The sequence below is a fragment of the Cnephaeus nilssonii genome (genome assembly GCF_951640355.1).
Source record: "Cnephaeus nilssonii genome assembly, chromosome: 3".
In the NCBI taxonomy this organism is placed as follows: Eukaryota; Metazoa; Chordata; class Mammalia; order Chiroptera; family Vespertilionidae; genus Cnephaeus; species Cnephaeus nilssonii.
The window spans coordinates 70,686,423-70,712,334 of record NC_137074.1 but is presented as its reverse complement, the minus strand read 5'-3'; the positions used below and the strand labels follow the sequence as shown (position 1 = coordinate 70,712,334).

Genomic DNA, 25,912 nt, shown 5'->3' with positions numbered 1-25,912 from the left:
AGCACGTGGATGCTGACAGACATTGTTAAAATCCGCTTAGGTCTCTGCGGGCCTGAGGGAGAGAAATGCTCAGACACTTCTCCACTTGTGGAGTTCGCAGTCGAGTACAGAGGACAAACTCGTACACTTACACAAAGGATTAAATATGTGCCCCCATAAATTGTGGAAATAAGAGGTAATGGAAGAATCAGGGGGCGGTCATATTTCAGGGCTCAGAAAAGGCTATCGTACAGTCCTCCCTGCTGTTGAGTGTTCCCTTCTGAACAGGACTGTGGTCACACCATGGCTGTCATCCAGCCTTCCACAGTTCCCAGTTTCCAGCAGCAAGCACCTCAGCAAACCATTCCTTCTTACCCACGCCACCCCCGAAGTCCGGGGGCACTACTTGCAGTCCACATGGGCCGAGTCCTTTCTTGCCTCTGCTCCTTCCCAGCCTCGTTCTTTGTCCTCTTCTCTCACTGCTACTGAAGTCTGCCCTCTCCCCATGTACCTCTCATAGACCTGCCACCATGTTGGTTTGTAACTATTTGCGCATGCTTCTGACTCCTTCCAGTGTATTTTGAAGAAGAAAAAAAAAGCTCTGGTTTTATTCTCCATATCCACAGCTTCCTTAGTTCCTGTCACGTCAATGGATGAATGGGCGAGTGAGTTTTGGGGGTGTTTTTTTTACCTCCCACTAGAAGAACGATATTGCTTAATAAAATTTTACTGTCAACTTAACAAATGGTTAGTGTCCTGAATATCTAGAAAGACAGATTCTCCCCAGGAATCTTAGTTGTAACTTAAGCCCCTATGTGTTAAAGCAGAGCTACCATCTACCCTCTACCTACAGACGTAATGTAATTGTACCTGGTTGCACGTCAATTCATTATTGCGGAGGCATTTAGAGAGTGGTCAACAGCGTTAGGGGTAGAAATACATCACCTGCTGCTACCTGCATTCTTGCCACAAGAAAGCTTAACATTAGGTTTAAAAATCCAGGGTAGAAAGGCAGTTCCACAAAATGCCGGACACAGGAAGTTTCATAAACCTTTGTTGAGAGCCTGTGTATTTACAAGGAATTTTATAAGGAGGAAAGTTCATTAAACTTAACCCTAAAATCTGCCCTTCCAGGTGGGTCTGTTTAATCCCATTTTAATGTTGGCCCAAAAGCTGAATTAACTTGCCAGGAGCGCGCAGCCAAACTGAGTTAAGATTTGGACTCAGGTCCTTGAATCCAGTGTCCTTGCCGTGGCTCCACGGTGCTGCTTTAGCATCTCTCATGTCCTGGCCGGGCAAGAAGGCTCTCCCGACCCTTCCTTCCCCCGGGAACGAGGGCCATCAGTTCGTTGCACCCACATCGTTCTCTCCCATCACACTCCCGTCTTCCTTTCCCATTGATTAAGTTGGACTTTCACCCCAATTTCTCTCCCTCTTGCTCTCTCTCTTTTTTACATTGTCCTTTTCATTTTTAACTTTACTTTTGTTTGTTTGTTTGTTTCCTCTTCTCATACTTGTTAAAATTCTTTTGGTTTTATAGTATTATTACATATTCAATCTTAAAGGTAAAAAGTAGCATTTTAATTTCATCTTTCTGGAGCAGAGTTGAACATATTGAACAGTTGGTGCTTATAGCATCCCTACATGAATAAACAGATTAATCCAGAAGTGTGATTGTAATACACGTTTTGTTTTTCTGAAAGCCTAATATCTTAGGCTCAGTGATCATTGGATTCTGACATACCCAAATGTTGTCATTTATCTACATTACTTTTTTTTTTTCTGTGCACCAAGAGAAAGGAATTGGATATAGTTGTGGAGCAAATATAATTTGAATTTTAAAATAGCACCCTTTGTTCCACATAATCTGAAGAAGATACTATATTGAAACCTTAAAACCAGTGAAGACATTGTTGCTACATTGAATTCCTCAGCACAGTGCCATGTGCCCTGCAGACCACTGTGGGCCAGAGCGGTGGGATGCAACATGCAGGCGTCGTAGGCCTGTTGGAAAATGTCAAGGAGGTGCCCAAGTCTATCTTTTTAGACTAAGAAGCTCTGTATAAGTCACCAAGAATTTAGAACAGTTTTGTTATAACTATGAAATAAGACATTTTGTTCTACTCGTTAAGCTGAAGCGGAGTGGGGGGAAAAAATCAGCTATGTTCATTGTAGTTCCAATCCAAGTAATGGGATTTTCCATGAATTTTCCTAGTCTTGCCTAGAATTTTCTCTCCATGTGTGTTGTGTTTGGCCCAAATTAACTGGATTTTCTCACACTCTAAAATTTAATCGGTACTTGCCTTTTCCCCTCTGTGTTCTTTGTCCATATGCCTGTGAAACTTTTCTTAAGTTAGGAGGGTTTCAGTGTTTTCACTTATTTTTTGTGTCCTGGTACACCTCTTTCTCTCCAAGGACCATTGCTGTTATTGGCCTTAAGTTTTAATTGGGTTTATTATTATACCACTTAAGAAATGAGCCTGGAGGTTATCAATTAGTGTAGCAGAGTGTTCCCCTCAGGCAAGTCAAGGAAAGGAACCTGTCATTTTTTAATTTCAGTGGATTCAGGGGAAGATTATTGTCCAGCATGTCAGCCCTTGACTTAAAGTTTCCCAGTTCTGAGGGAATTTGCCAAATCTGTTGTTGCTTCAGCTTCTACAAAATACAGTTGGATACAGAATGTTTTCTTGAGTTGTGTGAGAAATCCTTTAAAAAAACAACAACGATATATGTAAAGAAAGAAACTCTAAGGACAAAATTGGTTTTCATTAAACAGCATAAGTAAAAAGTCAGCAGAAGCCATTAAACAAATTATCGGGAAGCGCTATGTTATTTATCCTCTCCTATTTCTGATAACATAATCTGAATAAGTGTTTTTTTTCTCTCTTGCTTCACAGAGGTCAGAGGTCAACTCCGCTCACCCACGATGGACAGCCAAAAGAAATGCCACAGGCTCCTGTACTTATTTCCTGCGCTGACCAGTGAAGCGCCCTTTAATTGTAAAACATTGTGCTTTACCTACTACCCTAGCCTTGTCTTTACCGAGGGATGCCAGTGAGTTCACGTGGTGGGAAATAGAGACTGCAAACAAGTGCTTGTTGCCCTACATGGCCCAGATTCACTTGAAGCAGAAGTTAGCCTCCTGGGCCCATTTGTTCATTCGGAACCCAGAGTCTTTGTGGGTGATGTTCTCTGTCTGATAATGAGCAGAAGTGGAATGATCCTGGAGCTTTGCTTTCTATTGAAGGCTGTTGACGGTAATAGGTGGTAACTTGGTAAAAGACTGCCTTTACTTTAGCTCATCCAGCATCTCTTTTACCAACCAGAGAGTGTGAAACTAGTTTCGTATATTACCTAGTTATTCTTTCAAAACAAAAACACAAAAAAAACAAAAACAAAACTGACGCACTGCACTAGTTATTATTAGATATTCTTAGTCTTTTTTGTACATGGAGATTTAAGTTCTAAGATGGTTTATATAATAGGTTATACCTACATTTATATTGTAGAATAATATTAAAAAGCCTGTTCCGAGACTCCCACGCAGCATGGGCAGGCAGATGTACCATTGTTAGCGGTGTATGCTCGGCCTCGTGGTCCATATATTCTGCACTTTTTATATTTGCCACCAGAGCAGTAGTTTGCTGGCAAAAAAAAGAGAGAGAGAGAGAGAGGGAGAGAGAAATTACAATTCTTAACAAGCTGAATTTTTTTCTTAGCCTTGAGTGACCAAGAATAATTTGCTTGGGGCAAATTGTGGCAAATATTTACCTGGACAGGGGAAGAGTCCTACAGATTACAGATTACTGATGTTTTCATGCCTTGAGGATTCTTTTATTTTTACACAGGGGTCTAAGTGGGTCTAAGTGACCAATGGATCGTTCATACAAACAAACAAAAAAAAGAGAAAAATATTATTCAGAAGTGACCTTAGTATTACTTCACTATTCTGAACACATTGAAGACACTCACTTCATGTGGACCTGGAGCCACAGACCTTTCCATCCATCCCAGACAGACTGGACGGGGAGCAACTGCTATGCACAGCCTCGTCGGCGCTGCAGGTGTTTAGAGCCATTTCGAGTTTGTGTTGTTAAGGAGGTATGCCTGACCAGAGTGGGACTCAGTCACAGACCCACCTACAAGTTTCTGTTTCCTTTCTGTGTTTAGTTGCTTTTGAACATAAAACCCACCATACATATGCCAGTGCCGAGTGGATTAACTGGCTTAGAACATTCAACATATTGACTTAACCACCTGATGTTCACAGTGTCTTGTTTCCTAGCAACAGATGCAAAAGTGATAAATCAAAATTAGTCAGAGGCTACAGATTTTACAGGGTATTTCTTCCATAGCACAAAGTATCTCCCCACTCTTGCATCGCAGCACAAACTACCAAATTTCAATGATTGGATTCCAGCAATAATTTTTATTGGTTTTCAAACTGGCGGGATTTTGATAGTGTTAGTTCAGGTTTGAAGCTTTTGAATTAGATCTCTAAATGGTGACAGTTTACAGGTTTTATCTAGCTTTCTTATTTATACTTGACTGAATTGTAATGATGATTTTTTTCTAATCGTAATTTGACCTAATAGCCATATAAAAAGTGACTCTATTAATACTGACTAGGTTTAGCTTTTCATGGTTGTAGATATTACTTCAGTTTCGGTGCTGGAAAATATGTACAACATACTAACAGAATTGAAGACTCTAGAGAGGGTTTGTTTCAAAGCAGGTAAAGGGCAATAGAGCATTGGTGTGATATTCTCAAAGATGCATACTCATTGTGCATATATGGAGGAAGAAGGAATTAGTAAGCAAGGTTAATCAGTGGTTATAGCTTAATCCCAGTCACATAGAAATTAATCAGGTGAGCAGCCCCAGATTTCAGCATAGCCTTTTTACTATGATGCTGTTTTATTAATGTTTTCTAAATCTCAAAACACAAATTGAATGTTTGGAAATTGCTGGGTCCCAGTGTTGGTGGCTGTTAGGAGTTTTTGGACCACTTGCTAGCAGTGATTTTAAAGTTATTATTAGCTAAAATCCAAAAAATAAACCCAAACAAACCAACAACAAAAATTGTGTGGTGCAGAACATGCACCTTGACAATGGTACTAACTTGTTATTCTATAGAACATGTTAGAATAGGTCTATTTTTGCCAGAGCACCCTCCTTCAGTCCTCCGATTACATTTCACTAGAGTTCCTCAAGAGATTGCTGTATATTCATGGGACCTTTTTTTAAAAAGAAGCAAAACAAAAGATTGCTTTTTTCTATGTGATTACTATCTTACTTGATCTGCTTTTCCTAAACCTCAGTGGCTTTTCCCTTAGGCAGGGTGGGAGTGGGAGGGCAACCTACTGGATATGACTGTTTTCAGATACTTAAAAACAAAAACACCTTTTTGTAGAAATGCTTAATTTTTAAGCAGTTAGGCACTGAGAGTAGCAGAAATCCTGCAAAGCTTTATAGTTCTTTAGACACTCGCCTTGTTGTTTCTCTGAGTGCAAGTCTTGATTTCAATACTAGTGCTTTTCTCATGCCCTGAATCCGCTGGAGAAGGGGTGTTGGTATATTCAGGTAACAACATTTGTTAGCACAAATATTTCAGACCAACATGTAGTCCCCACCCCACTTATCATTTTCATTTCATTTCTCTCATTCTTCTTTATTTTGGAAAATCGTATTGCTATAGTGTGTACCTTAATCTGACAGCAAACACCATCTACACTAACATTTGTCCCACAAGCATCCTCAAGAGAAGTTGTTGCACCTTATGTATATCTCAAGCAAACCAAAATATGATGCTCTTCTGCTCTGTTTTATTCTAAATCGTTGTATCATATCTTTCTGAAACCATTCTGAATTTAGTTGAAATTATCAGTATTTATACTTTTAACCTTAATTTCTGGATTCAAACCTGTATATAAATATTTTGAAAAAAATTGTCCTAGCCCTTCTCTGTGATGCTGGAAGTGGACAGTGTAGTCTCTGATGGAGACAATACTGTTCCAGTTTCCTTTTGTCTTTTATTTATTTAGTTACTCTGGGTATTTCCTATGTAATTTTGAAGTGTGTAGAGTATATTATAGTAACTGAAGCTACAGCTCTAAGAAGCTGAGTGAAAGAAAAAATACTGTAAGACACCCTTTTAAGTTTGCATTTGTTTGGATACTGTAATGAGATCAGGAAAAGGAAAAGTGTCCCACCACCATGTTGAAGATACAGGTTCTTATCCCCAAATTAGGTTAGTTCCCAGATTTCTAGATCCAAAGTGTTAATTCACTAAAAACCCCTTTAAAGGCTAAATCATCCTGTTGTAGTCCTGACAGACTTCTATCAGAAATGTATTTATTTAACTCTATCAGATGAGCTTTCTACCAATGCCATCTCGTAGCCGAAATGCTGACATTCCCACGTTATCACTGATCTCTAGTTCCTGCCATTAAAACTGCTGGAGGGAAACAGTGACGGCACACTGCGGCCAAGGAGCATCTGAACTGGCCTGGATGCTTGGACCCAGGATGTCTAATCTGTCATGTTCTTACCAAGGCAGGTGCCACTCTAAGTCATCCACAGTTTTGTTTGCACTCCGCAGTCTTTGGCTCATCATATGACAGTATCTGCACCTATGTAAAAGCTAAAGCAAATTTTAAATTGATACAGAACCAGAAGGAAGCTGACACTGAATGACATCTTTTGTTTCTACAGTATGTGTGTGTAGGGGGTGGGGTGGGGGCGGGAGGGGCAATACCCAATCGCTGTGTTCCAAGTTTGGCATTTGGCATTAATGTGAAGCAGTGGGACCATGCTGCCTGCTAAACTACTGTATGAGCCCTAAGTGTTCTGGAGACCAGCAGCTGGAGGCCGGCGCCCACACACCGGGAGCAGCGAGCGCCCTCTTCACCGGGAGAGGGAGGAAGACACACGAGGCCCCGAGTCCTCATTTGTAAGGGGAACTTGGTTGTGTATGCGATACTGGGGAGGAGATTCTCCTTTGCACTGCTCCACAGAGCCCTCAGATAAGGCCAAGTCTAATGGGCTACCTCGGCTTTACAAGTTCATTTCAGTTAAATCCTGTTTTGAAGGTTTGTCTTGTTTTGCTTCTACCTTCAGTGCCACTATTTTCCACTGCAGTGTTTTGACTTCACAAACCGCCTTCTCCAGGGAGAACAGTGTATTGCCGAAAGTGGGCAGTAGAAGCAAATGCTGTTACATTTGACCTATAAAGTATTCAGTGACTGCTAGGTGGAAATTGAATGTTAGCTTTCCCCACATAGGAGCTTGTCTTGCACCTTACAAAGAGTGATCTAATTGTTAATTAGATGTTGCTTTTATTTATACAAGCATTCCCAAAGAATTAGACTTGGAGTTTGTTTTTGAGTTTCAGGATTCTTAAAAATCATTTTACTTCGATTCACTGACATTATACTTAAAATAAAAAAGAAACAGTTTGTTCAGTTCCTCTTACCAGATACTTCTGGTGAAGGGTTCAGGGTTGGATGGACTGCTTTGCTTTAGTTTGGAAGTGATAGCTGAGTTTATTATGCTCCATAATAAATGATCTTGTCCTTTTCACTGGGGACATTATCTTCCTTACATTTCAGAACAAAGAAGCAACAAAACAGTAAATCAAGACAAATAGATCTGATTCTGTCATACACCTCCATCTGTTTGTGCTATGCTTTTCTTTAAAAATTATAAATACACATTTTCTTCAAAAAAATAACAGTTTCCTCTCCTGGCCAAATTTTATGTGTGGTGGTATGATTTGTACTAAATTAGAAGAGGAAACCTTGTACTTATATGTTCTGTGGCCACTGTTTTCTTGTTGCAGTCAGTGGTCAGAATTGATCCTGCCCTCAAATTGATTTTTATGCACAGTTAGTTGTTTTGAACATAACTACTACTTCCAAAGATTTCCTAATAACTTAGGTCAGAACTGGTTACTGAGTAACAAGAACCTAATTCAATGCCTCCAAACCCTCCCACCCACACCACAAATCTTACCTCACAAGCTCTAAATCACAGAGGCGCGCTTGCTTCACAGACTAACACAGCTCTCTCCGGCCCCCGAGGGGCTGGCTCGGGTCCCAGACACCTCGTGCCAGTGCCTCGGCTGAGCGGCAGGACGGGGGTGGGGAAGGTTCATGATCTGGAGCTCAGCACGTGCTCAGCAATGTTTCTCATTTCATTAGCACGAAACACATCTCTTGCTCTCAGGAATTTGTCAAAAAAAGAATAAAAACCACCTGAGATTCCACACACCAGATTATGAACGTTTCTCGTAGGTTTGAATTGCTTACTTGTCATAAATTAACCACAGCTTCGTTTGACCACCAGGTCTTAAGTCTGTTGACAGTTTCAGCATGACCGAATCGCTCATTTTCTTTCTTATTCTTTTTTTTTTTCTTTTTCTTTTTTTTTTTTTCATTCTGAAATTGGCTTGGTTCTCTTTAGAGTTGGTGTAAACATGCCATGTAATAAATGATTTCTACTTAATGGTACAACAGAATTATTGCTTTCTTTAGATGTATGTGTAGTAAAAGTCAATATACACATTTATATAATTTCTTCAAAATCTTATACTTTATTTGATATTTCTAAAAATTGCACATGTAAGTCATGTGTATAACATGCTAAAGTACTTTAACTGTGATCTTAAAACTGAATAAAAATATTTAATAAAAATTTGAAGTATTTTAAAGATAGTCAAATATATTTCTTTATGTTCACACTACTGGCCATAGAGTATTTGCCCTCAATATACCATGCCCACTAAAACTTTCATAAAAATAAGCTAGTTCAGAATATCCAAGGATAGTCTCCTCTAAACTGTTGGTCTGAGATTTACCATTGTCTCAGCATCCTCAGTTGCTTTTCCCTAAAATGGAGCAGAAATCAGCTGATGGAAGAGGGAATATATGCTATCTAAGAAAGAGGTAATATGCAAACTGACCATCACGCTCTCACACAAGATGGCCGCCCCATGTGGTCACAAGATGGCCGGCAGGGGCAGGCCAGCAGAGGCAGGCAGTTGTGGGGGACCAGGCCTGCAGGGGAGGGCATTTAGGGGTGACCAGGTCCTCAGGGGAAGGCAGTTGGTGGGGACCGGGCCTGCAGGGAAGGGAGGGCAGTTGGCGGGGACCGGGCCTGCAGGGGAGGGCAGTTGGTGACCAGGCCAGCAAGGGAGGGCAATTGTGGGGGACCAGGCCTACAGGGGAGGACAGTTGGGGGGGACCAGGCCTGCAGGGAAGGACAGTTGGGGGGGACCAGGCCTGCAGGGGAGGACAGTTGTGGGGGACCAGGCCTGCAGGTGAGGGCAGTTAGGGGCAACCAGGCTGGCAGGGGAGGGTAGTTGGGGGCAATCAAGCTGGCAGGGGAGTGGTTAGGGGGTGATCAGGCTGGCAGGCAGAAGCTGTTAGGGGCAATCAGGCAGACAGGCAAGCGGTTGGGAGCCAGCAGTTCCAGACTGTGAGAGGAATGTCTCCTGAGGGGCCCCAGATTGGAGAGGGTGTAGGCTGGGCTGAGGGACACCCCCCTCCAGTGCACGAATTTTGTGCACCAGGCCTCTAGTATAATTACATCAAACAGCTTTTGCATTTAGACAGGCGTGGCTTCAAACATTAGCCCCACCAGCTCACCACTGGGGTTCTTGACGTCTGGACCACACTTCACTCATCTGAATGATGGTGTTAATACCTCCACACCATTGCTGAGATGAAAAGAATATACACACGGAAATGTTGGCAGAGGGCCTATAATAGAGATTCTCATTAAATGGTAATCATTGATTTTATTTTTATTTCAACTTTAAGGCAGATATATTTGAGTCTATAGGAAAAATGCTAAGTATACTTTATTTGAAATAAACTTTTAAAGGATGATGCATTAGGGGTAAGTTGTTTCAGGTGATATGGTGTGGGGAAACTCAGTTAAATTCACATAGCTCACTCTATGTATCACTATAAGATTTTTCTAAAAAATTAGTCTGCCTGATGAATTACACTTTTGTAATGCTCCAGTGCACTCCCTTTCCTTTGAATTACTGTCAAGTGTAGGGGTGGGGGTCGAGTAATGGGGGGGGGGGGGGCTCCATCCCAAAGAATATAAATGGTGTTAGGAAAAAAAGACTATACATGTATGTGGCTTTATGGTCCTACATGTATTTAGACAGTTACATCTTTTTGGGTAGGACATGAAATCTCAAGGAAAAATAAAATGGTCTTAAGCAAGCTAAAACTAGTACTCCATTGCATGCATGCTGAAAGTACATAAAATTGTTAATTATAATTTATCAGAAACGTTTTCACCTTTTAAAGTTATGGAAAAATAGATGCAAAAGTAGGTTAGCATATTGAACTCCATGTCCCCACCCCTTAGCTTCAACAAATAACATTTTCTCAATTCCTGTTTCATCTATATTTGCCCATTTTCCTCCATTTCCTCCCCCAACCTCAGATATGTTTATTTCAGGAGTGTGATTTCATGTATACATACTTCCGATGCAGCCTTTTAAAAAAATTTTAATACAGACAATTTTTATTTTTTATGTATCACCTCCTCACAATTCCAAAAATATAAGTTTAGTTCCTGCCTAAAGCCAAAGGAATCCATGAGCTACAAGAACAGTAGTGCTGGAGTGAAGATTACTTGGAACTAGAAAACACTTTAAACAGGATATTGCTATATTTACCTTTTTTGATCTACAGTTTTCCAGAGATTTAACTTGATTAATCAAAACCCCCTTTTAGCATGTAATTCTTTCTATGGTCTTTTCTCTTTTCCAGACTTAATGTCAAAAAGGCCCAAGTGCTAAAACTTTTGTAAACTTGTAAGCCCTTTCTCCTTCCCTCCAACCTTGTCCCCACTGTTCTCTGCCTCCCCAGACTTGCAGGAGTGAAGTATATTGTCGGGGGGAGGCAGAGACAAAATGTAGATGACCCCTGGAAGGCCGGTGCCAATGATTTTTAAAATCTGAAATTCTGGGTTAACTAGCCAGAAATGAAAGCACAAAATGAAACCCGTTGCTGGAAGAGATCAAATGATGATCCTTGCTTTTGGAGAGCCGGTACCCTAGGGAATTTTACAAAAGGTCATTCTGTCTCAGGGTTGTGTATTGCAGAGTCAGGAGGAAAATGTGAGGATTGAAAGTGTCTTGAGGGATGGGAGGTGAAAGGGAGAAAGGAAAAGTTTGTACGAATAAGCCTTTGAAGTTCAATGTCAAAAATCAAAATGGGTTTAGAGCTAATACGAAAATATTTTCAAGAAATATATTCAAGTGGAATGGTTATTTTTTCCTCACCTTTTCTACTGTTAGCCATCATATCTGTGGTGCTTCTGAGAGGCAATTTAGATAAAGTTTATATCTTCCAGAAACCAACATGTAAACACTAAAAATATATACAAACAATAGAAATAGAATACTAGGTAGAGACAAAAAATAGGTAATGCATTACCATCTAATTTGAAACATTTATTAAATATAACATTAAATATAATAGGAAGGCAGTATTGATTGCAGTTTTAACATTTTCCCTCCAAGATTATATAATCCTTGAGATAAATACTGGAGAAGTTTAGACATTTTATAAAATAATCTTAAATTTTCACTTCTCCCATATTAAATATTCGCTTGGGTGTGTGTAGCAGCGTATTCAAATTATAAGAACAATATTCTGCACATGAGTCCTTGAAAATCTAAGCCCCTTTTGTGAGTAGTAGTATTTAGCATATGGATGCATTAAACCTATATTGTATAACAATCAAAATCACACCGTATTGTTAGAATAAATGTGTTTAAAAAGTGTGCCTCATTCCACTTCTCTGTTTCAAAGTGCATGAAAATTTTTCCTTCCCTTGCTTTGTTTGGCTCCAGAGAAGTCCTGGTACCCATAATTCATGTCCATTAAATTGCTTAAGTCTTGCTCCTCTAAGAATCCACTCATTCAGCAAATCTGCCTTGGATGCCTACTATTGGATGCCTAGTACCAGCAAGACAACCTTGGAGCGGGGAGGCGGGTAGAGAGTCTCCATTGAAATGCACTGTGGATGAGGCTGGGCAAGGACATGAAAGGCTGTCAGGAAGGAATTGCTTACAAACTCATGTGGAAGACTTTAAGGAAAGAGATAGTATGTGTTACTGTTGTATTTAAAATTCTCATACAAGAGATCTTGGCACAAGAAAAGCAGGTGCTGCTAAGGCAAAGCCACAGATGCCTGAGACTAACAACATGTGATGAAAGTCTGGGGAAGATCCATGATGCAGATCAGTGTACACATTTCCTCCTTGTGTGTCCTGGGGGATGGAACGCCCGGCTAACTTGATTCCAGGACTGATGTGTATGGCCCAGGAATAGCCAAAATCGCAAGGTCAAGCAGTTTGCGATTTGAACATTTGGCCTTAATTAGAGAGGTAATTCTGGTAACCAGATATTTGGTACCCTGAGTTTATTTTCCTTCCTTCCTTTACTGTGTCTTTCTTCACCTTAGCCTCAACTCTTGTGTGTTGCTGAAATTTAATTTTTTCAATCTTGGCATTTTTCTTCAACGATGGCAAACCCCCTTCCAGATCCCCCAAAAGCTGTTTTAGATTTCTCTTTATGTTTTGTTTTGTTTTTCCTCCACCCAGATTGACTAAGGTTTTTATGGCAGGGTAAATGACTCAACAACTCCTTTGCCCCAGGAGGGTTCCTGGACTAAAACATACCTGTTGTGAAGGATTCTCATTTTTGATGTGTGCTGCTCCCATTTCAATTTGGGGCTAAATTGGCCACCTGAGTCTTCCTTTGCTAATCCTCCGCTTCTACAACGGACTTCACTACAGGAAATGCCTGTTCTCCTCTCTGAGGGAACTTCCCCTTGGGGGGTGCTGAGGGCTGGGTATCTACTTTTTTAAACTCAACATCTCAGTATGGCCAAATCAAAAGCCTCTCTCTAGGGATCAATAGTTGAAGACACTCGTTTAACTCTAACATCATCGGCCTTCAGAAGCAAGATGAGCTTTCTTAGGCAGGCAAACTGTACTGAAATCCATGGAAGAAGCCAGAACATTTTAGAAGATTACACAGTTGAATTTGAAGTTAATCGAGCATCTGTCTGTGGCCCCCAATGAGATGTGTGTTGCCAAAAGATTTCATTGGTCTCCCCCTCCCCCCCGCCCCACACACACCCTCCCAAAGATGGGACTTTAAATGAGTGGGCCACACATGGACAATTCCCAAGGATGTAGCGTGTGCCAAGGGCTGTGGCCGGAGCAGCAAAGAGGGTCTTCACAGCCCACTGATCCCTCACCAGGGACTGAAAGTGGACAGGAGTGCCCAGGGGGGACTGGTAAGCACACCATGGTCCTCCCAGGACACCGTTCAAGCTGGGATCAGGCCGAGATTTTTCTATATGTGGGCGTTTATCCATGTGAATTACTTATTTTTAAATTTCACTCCTACCCACACATCCAATATTCCATATGCCTCTTTTAAAAAAAACAATGGTTTTCTGGTCCGGGTGTGCACTTTCCCTTCCGAGTTGCCTTTGTGTGACATTCTAGCCGCCACCGACGCCACCTGCTCCTCAGCCAAAGATCCACTTTAGACAGAATCTGTCCCAGCCGTTGAGCCGACGGCAGAGAGCAGCGCCCGTCGGCGGGGCATTTGAGCGGAGTTATAAATGAGCTGACGGATAATATTCCCTGGGGAAGAGCAGGCCGGCACTGGCCGGCACAGAGGAGACAGAGCCAACCCTGGGCGGGACTGCGCAGCAGGTGGGGCGGGAAGACGCCCAGTCAGGGAGCACCAACCGCTTTTCCCCGCGGGTCACCTGTCTGCCCAGGAGCTCGCTGCCATCACCATCCTCCACCACACGGACAGCGGAGGTTTTTGAGATGAAACTGCTGCAGATGAACAATGCAATCTACACTTCTTGGTCCCTTTTACTTTCTTCCCAGTCAATTTCATACATTACAGTTTTAACTTTTTAACTGGGGTGTTAACCTCGGATTAGCTTAAACCATTTACCTTCAAAACGCCCCACAGGCACAACCAGCTGGGTCTGAAATAGGCAGAAGGGTGATCTGATTTCATGTAAACAGTGGCTGGCCTTCCTGCATCTCCAGGACACAAAACATAAGCTGAGAAAGGGCACGCCTCCTCCCACCCTCTTCAACCTCTGCTTTCAGAAAATAAAGCTAGTATTCTGGGAACACTGATGTGGGACTTAGGACCCAAGACGCCTAAATAGAATTCTATGTCCTTCAGTCCACTCTACAGCCTGATCCACCTTTTCCGGTTTTACAAACAATGTTGTTGTTGTTGTTGTTTTTCCCAATTGCCCACGAGCTAGCTGCCAGCTTCACCCAGCAGTCTCCGCTCCGAGGTTGTATAACCCTGATTATGTTCATTCCTATAGAGCCTCCTTTCTTTGCCACTCGTACCAGAGAAGCGTGACTCCGGTTATAAATCCCTGGAAGACCGTCTCCTCTCAGCCTCCTTGCATGCCGTGCCCCTGGGTGGGGACCGGTGCCTCACGGCCGCCGGAGGCTGAGTGTCTGGCTCCTTCCCAGATCAGTAGGCACGGCCCTGCCCGGCGCCAAGCCCTCCGGGAGCAGAGAGAGAAAGGAGCTTCCAGACAGGCCGGCTTCCCTTCGTCCTTTCCCCTCGGCTGTGATTATCAGCCGGAGAAGATTCTCCCGAGATGGCTGAGACCCGGTCTATTTCAGAAGACTTCACACGGACAGCGCTGTCATTGCACGCGGAGCAAGTGGCCCGGTGCACGCGGGAGAGAAGCGGCATTCCGAAATGTGATCGTGACGCTTAACTGTAAAATGAAAAGCAATTGAAATGTGTCACCGGCCCCAAACCATCAGCCCAACGAGCATACATAACCTTACTGCGGAAGGGCCCTGTTCCCAGGGAACCCCTCCCTCACGTGGGAGGAAAGGTTCTCTTACGGGAAGGCCTCTGAGTGTCATTAAAGGGTTTTTGCGAGTGAAACATGTTATCAGAGTCCGGTTTTTCTACTTCTGTAAACAACTCCCTTGGAATTTCTGTGAGACTGTCGCAGGCAGGGAAGCCAATGGCAACTGGTACAACCAGAAGCAGGCAGTTTTGCTTCCTGAAAGGGTCGTCAGCTCCTGATTATTTCTGATTACCTACATAGATGCTGCCAAATTCCATTGACTTCTCCTCAGCAGTAACCACTCTAATCAATGATGTGCATTGTCAATGCTGTCTTTATTTAGTTTGATTCAGCAAGAAAAACAGGACTTTAAATCTCTAGGCTCCGGAAAGATGTGAAGCTCAGACACCTGGACCTGGACCTCCAGGTTGGTAGACGTTGGCATGTGGACGCCTGTGCCTGGATGTCCTCGGGATTACCCACAGCGCCGAGCTAGCACCACCGCCCTTTGCTGGGCTCCGGGTGCTCCTGCCGATGAGCCTCAGGTGTGGCACCCTCCTCCCAGAGGGTGAGACTGCAGAGTGAGAGAGTGAGCAACAGCTCCTAGCAAATGTGTTCACAGCTGAGCCAAAATGCAGTGTCAGCTCACAAAGAGACAGGCTTTCAGCTTTGTGTTTAGGTATTGTTTGTGGCTGTTTGTTTTGTTTCTTGTTTTTGTTTTTGTCAAAGCAGGAGAGGGAATGTTCAGGACAATCACCTTGGACTCTGCAAAAAAACACTTTGACATCTCTTGTCTCAAAGTGGCTGCTGCCCACAGGGACCCGGACCACAGGCACCCATGTGGAGACTGAGGACGAGTGGAGAGGATTCCTCCAGGTGAGGGGTGTGAGGCGAGGCCTGCCAGATGTGGGCCTCTGCAAGCCAGGCCTCTCTTTAGTATAAATGTTCAGCCCTGTGCAAGCAGAGAAGAGGCACCCCGGGTGTGAGGGCCCTGCCCGGGGAGGGGGAGCCACTGTGTCCTGTAGCACCGGCTGTCCCATCAACACAACAGGCAACCAAACATCCCCTTCATTGACCAGAGCAGATCTTTTCTTCCATCCACACTGTGTGACCAGAGTCAAGTCATCTTACCTCTTTGCTTCCATATCACTAGTGTGGGTACTCTAACATCTACTTCCGGAGGTCACTTTGTGAATGCAATGACATATTACATTTGAACAAATTTGTAAACTTTAAAATGCTTTCCTATAAAATAAAGAGGTAATATGCAAATTGACCATCACTCCAACACACAAGATGGCCACCCCATGTGGTCAGAGAAGGCCGCCACAAGATGGCCAGCAGGGGAGGGCAGTTGGAAGGGACCAGGCCTGCAAGGGAGGGCAGTTGGGGGTGATCAGGCCTGCAGGGGAGGGCAGTTAGGGATGACCGGGCTGGCAGAGGGGGGCAGTTGGGGCAACCAGGCCTGCAGGGGAGAGCAGTTAGGGGTGACCAGGCCTCTAGGGGAGGGCAGTTGGGGGTGACCAGGCCTGCAGGGGAGGGCAGTTGGGGGCAATCAGGCCTGCAGGGGTGGGCAGTTAGGGGTGACCAGGTTGGCAGGGAAGGGCATTTAGAGGGTGATCAGGCTGGCAGACAGGCAAGTGGTTGGGAGCCAGCAGTCCTGGATTGTGAGAGGGATTGAGCCTAAACAGGCAGTCAGACATCCCTCGAGGGGTCCCAGATTGGAGAGGGTGCAGGCTGGGCTGAGGAACACACCCCCCCCCCCCATGCACGAATTTTGTGCCCTGGGCCTCTAGCATACAAATATAATGGTTAAAAAACTAGTAACCTTTAACAGAATAAAATGACAAGCCATTGACTGGGAGAAAATATTTGCAAACACATATCTGATGAAGGACTTGTATTATCCAAACTATAGAAAGAGCTCTAAAATTCAACAAGAAAACAAACTAGAAAGTAGGCAAAAGATCTGAATAGACATCTCATAAAAGAGGATATAGAGATGGCAAGCATATGAAATGATATGCTCACATCATGTGCCATTAGTGACTTGCAAATTAACACAACAATGAGCTACAACCATATCCCCATTAGAATGCCTAAAATCCAAAACACCGACATACCAAATGCTGATAAGAATGTGGAGCAATGGGAACTCTCATTCATTGGTAGTGGAATGAAAATGGTGCAGTCACTTTGGAAAGATTTGGCAGTTTCTTACAAACTAAACATAGGCTTACCATATGATCCAACAATCCAAATATCCCTAGATATTTGCCCAAATTAGTTGAAAACTTTATATCCATACAAGAACCTACACACAGATGTTTATAGAAACTGAATGAATGGCCAAAACCGGTTTGGCTCAGTGGATAGAGCGTCAGCCTGCGGACTGAAAGGTCCCAGGTTCGATTCCGGTCAAGGGCATGTACCTTGGTTGCGGGCACATCCCCAGTAGCGGGTGTGCAGGAGGCAGCTGATTGATGTTTCTCTCTCATCGATGTTTCTGGCTCTCTATCCCTCTCTCTTCCTCTCTGTAAAAAATCAATAAAATATATATTTTTTTAAAAAGAAACTGAATGAATGAATGAATGCCCTAAACTGGAAGCAACCAAGATGCCCTACAAAAGGTGAATGAATAAACAAACCATGCTACATCCATACAATGGAATGTTAAACAGAGAAAAGAAATGAGTAATCAGGCCAAGAAAAGACACGGAGAAACTTTAAGTGCATATTACAAAGTGAAAGAAGCCTATTTAAAAGGCTATATCCTATATGATTTCAATTAAATGACATCTTAGAAAAGGCAAAACTATAGGCAGTGAAATGATCTGTGATTGGGGAAGGGGTAAGTAGATGAGGCACAGAATTTTTAGAGCAATGAAACTATTCTGTATACTGTAAAGTTGGACACATGGCATGGTGCACTTGTCAAAACCCATAGAATGAGTACCACAAAAAGTGAAAACTATGAATTTTAATAAAAAAGTAATGTATCAATATTGGTTCACCAATTGTAACAAAGGCACCACACTAATGAAAGATGAGGGGTAGGAAGAAGGAGAAGGTTTGGGGGAACTCTCTGTACTTTCTCCTTAATTTTTCTGTAAACTTAAAACCAATATAAACAATAAAGTCTATTAATTAAACTGAAATTAGAAGGTCCCCTCCATGTATCTAGTTATCAAATATCTTCAAAAAGAAACAATTTACTGGTTAAAAAGCCATGTTAAATTTCTTACTGACATTCTTCTGTTTAAAAAACTGAAAAAGTATAGTTTTATTTCTTCAGGATTCAAAGGAAAAAAAAGATGAAACTTTATTTTTTGGGGTGGGGGGATGGAAAGAAAAAGTTATTGATAAAGTTTTCCTTTCCCTGAATTGGCCCATTTACAAAAAAGTCTAGTAACCACTGCATCTAAATGAAAATAAAAAGGAAGTTCTCTGTGGGGGACAGCTACCCACTTTCACAGGTGCTGTTGCTTGGTTCCTGATATAAAAGAATATTTTTCAAAGTATAATCATCAGAAAGGCCTCATGCCACTGAGAGGGCTGGGGGTTGTGCCTTGTCCTGTTGACTAAACCACTTCAGTATTTGGGGGGAAGTGACTTACAAGCTTTACCACTATGCTGACACCCATTTAGAAGTGGCAACATTTACTAGAACCTGGAAAAAAATCCAAGAAGCATGAATCTGAAGAAGTGACAGAGCTTCACTTTCTCACTGATTAACGTATCCATTCACTCAGCAAAGACTGAGAGCGAAGGCTTGAACTTTCTGTGGGAGATAAGAAGAGGAAAGACCTCATTTCTGCTTCCACGGAGCCATCTGAATTCTGTCTGTGACCCGGGGACTCAGAAGGTGGATTGAGATCCACACAGCCTTCTCTCTGGAGAGGAGACTAGCTTCTGTTTCATTTCTGTAGGGAACAGAAAGACGGTGGCATAGAGAGAGAGAAAGGCCTGGATGGGTTTCCAAGGGACCACAAATGTTACAAAATTTGATAATTTAATCCTATTTCTTTACAATGTTTCATCTGGCAATGCTGAAATCCCAATCATTTTTATTTAATTAGATCTTCCTAATGTAATTATTTGATATCTTTTAAAAAAACTTTTTATTATATATTTTTATTGACTTCAGAGAGGAAGGGAGAGGGAGAGAGAGATAGAAACATCAAGGATGAGAGAGAATCATTGATCGGCTGCCTCCTGCATGCCCCTACTGGGGATTGAGCCTGCAATCCAGGCATGTGCCCTTGACTGGATCGAACCTTGGGGGACCCTTTGTCTGCAGGCTGATGCTCTATCCACTGAGCAAAACAGCTAGGGCTTCAGTAATATTAAATTAGAAATCTTAATCATTCTGAATTTTTGTAACAAAAATAATTGACTCCTTTGCCTTTGAATGTTGGCCTCCTGTTCTTTCTTCTACATTGGTTTCCATGGCGGTCTGCACTGCGTACATTTGCCCTCCTGTGTAACATATAGGTAGATACTCTTGCCTGGGAGATTCAAGACCTGCTGGCATTACAACCTGGCCCGCACTAGAGGCACTCGATTACTCTGGAAAAAACTTCAGGATATTTTTAAATCATCAACAAATCTGGGAACCCAAAAATACTTTAAAAAAATAATTTGACATACTAGTATGATATTGTATTAGTTAGGTCCCAGCAGGAAATAGATGACCTATTCAAATTGGGCAAATTTGTGTTTAGTAAGAGAACTATTTACAAAGATGTAGGGAAAACACAAAAGACAGTGCAAGACTAATAATAATGGGCCTTGTAACCCACCCCTCTCCCCGGCCGGAAAGGTCTAGGCGCTGGAAAGATAACATGAGCCGGAGACACGTGGAGCTGAGTGGAGAAGGCAGACGACAGCCATAGCCAGCCCACGGTGACACCCACTTCACTCTCCTGCCTCCCTCTCATCTCTTGCCCTGTCCCACCAGCCACACCCAACTGGAAGCCAGGCACTGAAGACCTGGTGGGAACAGCTGGCTCTTTAGCCACCAGCACTCAGAGCAGGATACAGGGAGGCGGAGGGTGGGCAGGACAGCAAATGGCAGATGTATTTACTGATGGCACCAAAATAGTCTTGACTTATTTTCCATCATAGTATATTATTTTGAAATATATGGTGGGGGAGAAACCGTATTTTTTTTTTTTTTTCGTGCTCTAAGCCTCCTCATTTTGTGTGTCTGACCCGAAGAGTGAGTGTTATAATTTGGTATTTTTCCGCCAGTTCCAGCCCAGAATGTCAAAGGCTCCTGAGGAGGCACCGTATGTTTTGCTCAGCTGAACACACTGGGCTCTGACCCTGAGAGGAGCAGGGCTGTCAGCCTAAGAGACGGACAGAGCTGTGACCTGCTGCTCAGGCCACACACACACACACACACACACACACACACACACACCCTGCCATCAGCCCGGTCTGCCCCGCGCCGGCAGCACTCTTCAAGCCCGTCAGGAGGCCAGCTGTCCCACAGAGGGGGACGGAGTTAAACACCCAGCCAATGTAGGAAAAGCACTGGCGTCCGTGCAGGGCACCCTGATGGATTTTTCCTGGGGAAAATGTTTGTGGTAACTTCATTATGTTGCTCTCTCTCTCACCGGCTCTCAGAAGTGAAGAGCAGCAGAGTGCTTTGGTACAGAGCCTTTGTATTTAAATATTTTGGTTAAACATATCTTGTGTTTGTAGAGCATTAATGCTGTTGACATTGTTCCATAGCTGGCCTCTTTAGGGAGTTGGGATCTGTCTTCAATATTAGTCAACAAACCTTAGAAAACATGTGAATAGGAATCAGGACTGTGTGAGCTACTCAAAGGGGCCCTTGAACTGGAGAACGGAGAGTGGGGGTGGGGTGTTGGGGTTGGCAAGGAAGGCTGAACTTAGGGACATACTGGCTGCTCTTCCTGCTCCTGCTGATTCTGCTTTAGAGGGCATGCGTTTGACCCCATTACCGAGGCCCCAACCTGGAGAGAGATGTGGCTCTTCTCCAAGGTGAAGCACGCCCTTTTCCTTCCAGCTGAGCATCTACCTTGAATTCCTAGAAAACTCATCTCTAGCCTATTGACACTGGCCTCATACACTTGACTCCACATCCCCCTGCTTAGCCTGGCCCCTAAATTCAGAGCCGATGCCTCAGTGTTGGGAGGGCAGGTAATTCAGCAGCTGGGAGCTGAGCCCTTGAGTAGGTGCAGAGGCATCTGTGTGGATACCATCCCTGTATCTGTAGTGTCCCTCTTGTCTGTACCACAGGGACCCTCCATGCCAGCTGAGCTTCAAGGGTGAGAGGCCTCCAGTGCTCAGAACCAAGGAAGGGGCCAGGGCGACCTCCCTGCCATCATTCCTACTCTGACCACGCCTCTCTCTGAGCCGGCTCTGTATTAAGAGCCTGGGTGTCAGAGTGCTTCATTTAATGGGCTGCCCGTGGGCTAAGGAGGAAATTAGAGCACCCACTGAGAGCTGGACACTTTCATCAGTGACTTGGGCCTGACCTGAGGTAGCTGGTTTAAAGGAGGGGACTAGCAAGACATGGTGTTATCCAGAGACTTGGGTGACACAGCAGGATGAAAAGGGTGTGTGGTGGGTACAGACAGAACCAGAGACAGAGAGGAGGTTGGAAATATTGGACGACCCCATCTGCCTTCTCCTGCTCTCCCCCAGTCATCTCTCCTTCTCCCTCCCTACTCCTCCCCCACCCAAGCCTCTTCTAGGATTGGGGCGGGGCGGGGGGAGGCAGAGGGACCTTGTTCTCCCTATCCACACCATTCTGTACAAAGGAGGGGAGAAGAGAAGGGTAATCTACTTGTCATTGCAATTTGAGTCCTGGGACCCATGGGGAGGTCAGCGTGTCCCTTGAAGAATATGAGCATGGCCCACACCGAATGAGGCCAATGCCATTGAGATGCCAGGACTTGGATATATCACTGTCACTCACAAGGGCCCAGAGCTGTGATGTGAGCCATCGCTGTCTCATTCTACTCCCCAGCACCCTTCTATAAACCTGACACTCAGTGTCTCGGCCTTGGAAGCCCCCATTGATTTCCAAGTAGTGGACTCTCATGTCCCCTGAACTATTTCTGCTGGAAGAGCCTCACTTCCACACACGTTGCTGCTATTCCCAAAGCCACGGATAACCTGAACCCCAAAGCTGGTGGTTCTTGACCCTCATCAGTGTTCCACTGGTTGACCCCCTGCCTTCACAGACTTCTCTCCTTCAACATTCCCGCCCTGCCTGGCTAAGCCCCCTGTGTCACCTTCACTGCTTCCACTAGGTTATTGAGGCCTTTTGGTCACGAGCTCCTACCACCAAATCGGTGCCTGAGGCTGCTGCATAGCAATCTTCTTCCTTGATTAGAGCATCTTAATTATGTTCTAGGATTTGCTTAAACAGATTAATCATCTTGAGGACAAATTTAGAAGCTGTGCTTGCTGAGGGACCTGCTCTGAATATCCCCTGGGAAATTCTGATTACACCTGCCTGCTGAGCCTTGGCCAGGGCCGTGGGTACATCAGGGACTTGACCCTGGCTGAAAGCCCTAAGCTGCCCAGCTTCTCTTTCCACCTCTGGGCCAGCAAGGAGGCTCTAAAATGGGGTTAACACCTGGTTGTGAGTGTGGCTGGAGACTGAGAGTGGGTCCTAGTGCTCTCCCTTCTGGTGTACTGTCTGCACTCCAAGGAGTGGCCTCCTTCTCAATGAAGTTAAAGTCGTAGTCCACATACTTGTAGCAGCGGGCCCACAGTGGTTCTTTTTGTTTGTTTGTTTTGTTTTGTTAATCCTCACCTGAGGATATTTCTCCGTTGAGCGTTAGAGTGGAAGGGAGGGAGCTAGACAGAGAGAAGCATTGGTGTCAGAGAGACACATCAATTGGTTGCCCCCCAGGGCCGAGGATCAAGCCTGCAACTGAGGTACGCACCCTTGAACGGAATTGAACCCGGGACCTTTCAGTCCACAGGCTGATGCTCTATTCACAGAGCCAAACCAACCAGAGCCACAGTGGTTCTTATTAGAACACCTATCTTTTAAAAACTATGACATTGGCTTATCCCCTCAGGCCCACTTAATCAGAATCTCTACTTAGAACAGCAACTGAAAGAACTCACCAGGTGGTTGCAAATAGAGACAGGTGGAGAACCACAGCAAAATCTGAGGACTTTCAGGTGGTTTACTTCTGTGCACAGAAATGTGGCGAGTCAGCCCCAGAGTCCTTCTGTCCTGAGGACAGATCTGAAACTAATGGAATATAATGTGTGATCCCATCTACCCAGAGTGGGTGTTCACAGACTCCTGTGGATTTAAGTGCCATTCTACCTGTCCAAGCTCTGTGACCTTGGGTAAGCTACTTAACCTGTCTTATCCCCAGTCTTCTCATTAAAAATTGTAGCAACTTCACAAGAATGTAGAAGGATGTGGAAAAATTATATAGGAACTTAGAACAGTGCCTGGCATATAGTGGATTCTCAGTAAAAGTTAGCCATCACAATTCTCCTCATTATTCTCCTTAACATAACCATTTGACTCAAGGATAGGTCAGAATGTTCATAAGAAGCCAGGTCAGTGGACTTTTCCTGGTGTTTTAATCAGGGTTCTCCAGAGAAACAGAACCAATAGGGTATGACTATGTTTCTACTACTCATTTATATATATGGTTCTTTATATGAATTAGCTTATCTATCCTAATATATAAAAAGCCAGGGGTCACCATGACCAAAACAACTGGATGGATGACTGAGCAGCAGGCTGCATGGGTGACCAGGCTGGCAGGGGAGGCAGTTGGGGGCAACCAGGCTGGCAGGTAGAAGTGGTTAGGGGTGATCAGGCTGGCAGGGGGGGCAGTTAGGGGCGATCAGGCTGGCAGGCAGAGGTGATTAGGGGTGATCAGGCAGGCAGAGGCGGTTAGGGGCAATCAGGCAGGCAGGCAGGTGAGCAGTTAGGAGCCAGCGGTACCAGATTGTAAGAGGGATGTCCGACTGCCGGTTTAGGGCCGATCTCAAGGATCGGGCCTAAACCGGCAGTCGGACATTCTCTGAGGGGTCCTGGATTGGAGAGGGTATAGGCAGGACTGAGGGAACCACCCTCGTGCATAAATTTCATGCACCGGGCCTTTAGTGTTTATATAAAAGCCTAATATGCAAATTTACCCCTCGTCCTGGAGTTCGACCAACCAGGAGCTCGACCGTTCACTATGAGGTGTACTGACCACGAGGGGACAGTTTGGAATGAAGGAAGGCCCCCCGCTGGCAGCCGACAGCCGCTAGGGACCCTACCCATGCATGAATTTTATGTACTGGGTCTCTAGTATGATTATGAAAGCCACAATCTTCCTTCTGCAATCTAGAGAACCAGGAAGGTTGATGGTGTTATTCAGTCTGAGTTTGAAGGCCTGGGGACCAGGAGCACCATGTCCCAGGGCAGGAGAAGATGGATGTCCCAGCTCAAGCAAAGGGAGAAAATTTGCTCTTTCTCTACCTTTTAGTTCTGTTCAGGCCCTCAGTACCTTGGTGAGAGCAATCTTTACTCAGTCTACTGATTCAAATGCTAATTTCTTCATAGACACATCTAGAAACAATCCATTACCAGCTATCTGGGCATCCCTGTGCCCAAATTGACACATCGATTGGTTGTCTCCCATACACACCCTAACAGGGATCAAACCCACAACCTGGGTTTGTGCCTTAACTGGGAATCTAACCTGTAACCTTCCTGGTGTATGGGATGACTCTCCAACCAACTTACCTACCTGACCCAGGCTACTTACCCTTCACCTTTGAAGGGATATTTTAATATGCCCCCCACAAAAAACTCTTGGAAATTTCACTGAGGTAGAAGGGTCCTGAATTTTAGTCAGATTTACTTCCCACCTTCTGACATGCAAATAGCTTACCATTAAGTTTAAAACAGTTGCTGTTTCTCATTTACTAGGTCCAATCAGCATAATGTCATCAGTGTAATGGACCCCTATGCTATCTTGTGGAAGGGAAAGGCAATCAAAATCCCTGAGATCTAAATTATGACATAGGGCTAGAGAGTTGATATACTTCTCAGGTAAGACAGTGAAGTTGTATTGCTGGCCTTGCTAGCTGAAAGAAAGCTGCTTCTGTTGAGTCCAATGGACAGGGATGGAGAAAAAAACAGATCAACAGTTACATACCAGGTACCAGGGGATGTGTTAATTTGCTTAAGCAATGAAACCACAGCTGGAACAGCAGCTGCAATCGGATTTGCCACCTGGTTAAGCTTACAATAATCCACTGTCGTTCTTCAAAATCCATCTGTCTTCTGCACAGGACAAATAGGAGAGTTGCATGGGGATGTGCTGAGATTCACTACTCCTGTATCTTTCATGTCCCTGATGGTGGCACTAATCTCTGAAACCCCTCTAGGAATGTGGTGTTACTTTTATTTTCTTGGGTAGACACAGTTCTAATGGATTCCCCTGGGCCTTCCTCATCATAGTAGCCCTCACTCTACAGGATGTGAGAATTCTGTCTATTTATTCTAATTATGCATTCTGGAACTGGTGGGATAACCTTAGGACGGGGTTCAGAGACCCACTGTGAGATGAACCTGAGCTTAAATTCTTAGGTCATCTAACCCTCATAAACCTCTCCTCTGAAGGGTCACAGTGACATTTTGAGTCTCTTGGAATCCGTGCCAATTCAGAGCCAGTGTCTAATTGTCCCTGGAAGGCCTGATTATTTCCTCTTCCCCAGTGTACAGACACCCTCCTAGAAGGCCACAGGTCCCTTTGGGGAAGGCTGGGAGAGAAATGAACAGAATACATTTTTGGTAGAGTGCTGAGAGCCTTCCTCAAGGGGACCTGGCTTTCCCTTCATTCAAGGAGCTCTAGGTCTATAAACTGGCTCAAGTCTGGGAGTGGATTGTGGGGCTGTGACTCTCTGTTAGAAACAAATTGTTAGATCCCTTTCTAACTTCCCAAGTGCAATGTTAAATGCAAAATCTCTGTGTAGAGAGCCCATATCAATCAATTCAGCCTGATACAACTTTATGTTATTGTCACCA

At 44.1% G+C, this 25,912-nt stretch overlaps 1 protein-coding gene across 13 annotated transcripts in view; it reads left to right on the top strand.

The window, feature by feature from the left end:
- Positions 1–8,655, top strand: part of BBX (BBX high mobility group box domain containing) — a 299,144-nt gene extending 290,489 nt beyond the window's left edge. For all 13 annotated transcript variants that reach the window (XM_079766288.1, XM_079766287.1, XM_079766284.1 and 10 more), the window contains one exon: positions 2,877–8,655. In XM_079766288.1, the coding sequence (XP_079622414.1) occupies positions 2,877–2,964 (88 nt within the window). In that variant the 3' untranslated portion in view covers positions 2,965–8,655. The remainder of the gene's footprint in view (positions 1–2,876) is intronic.
- The last annotated feature ends 17,257 nt before the right edge of the window (positions 8,656–25,912 follow it).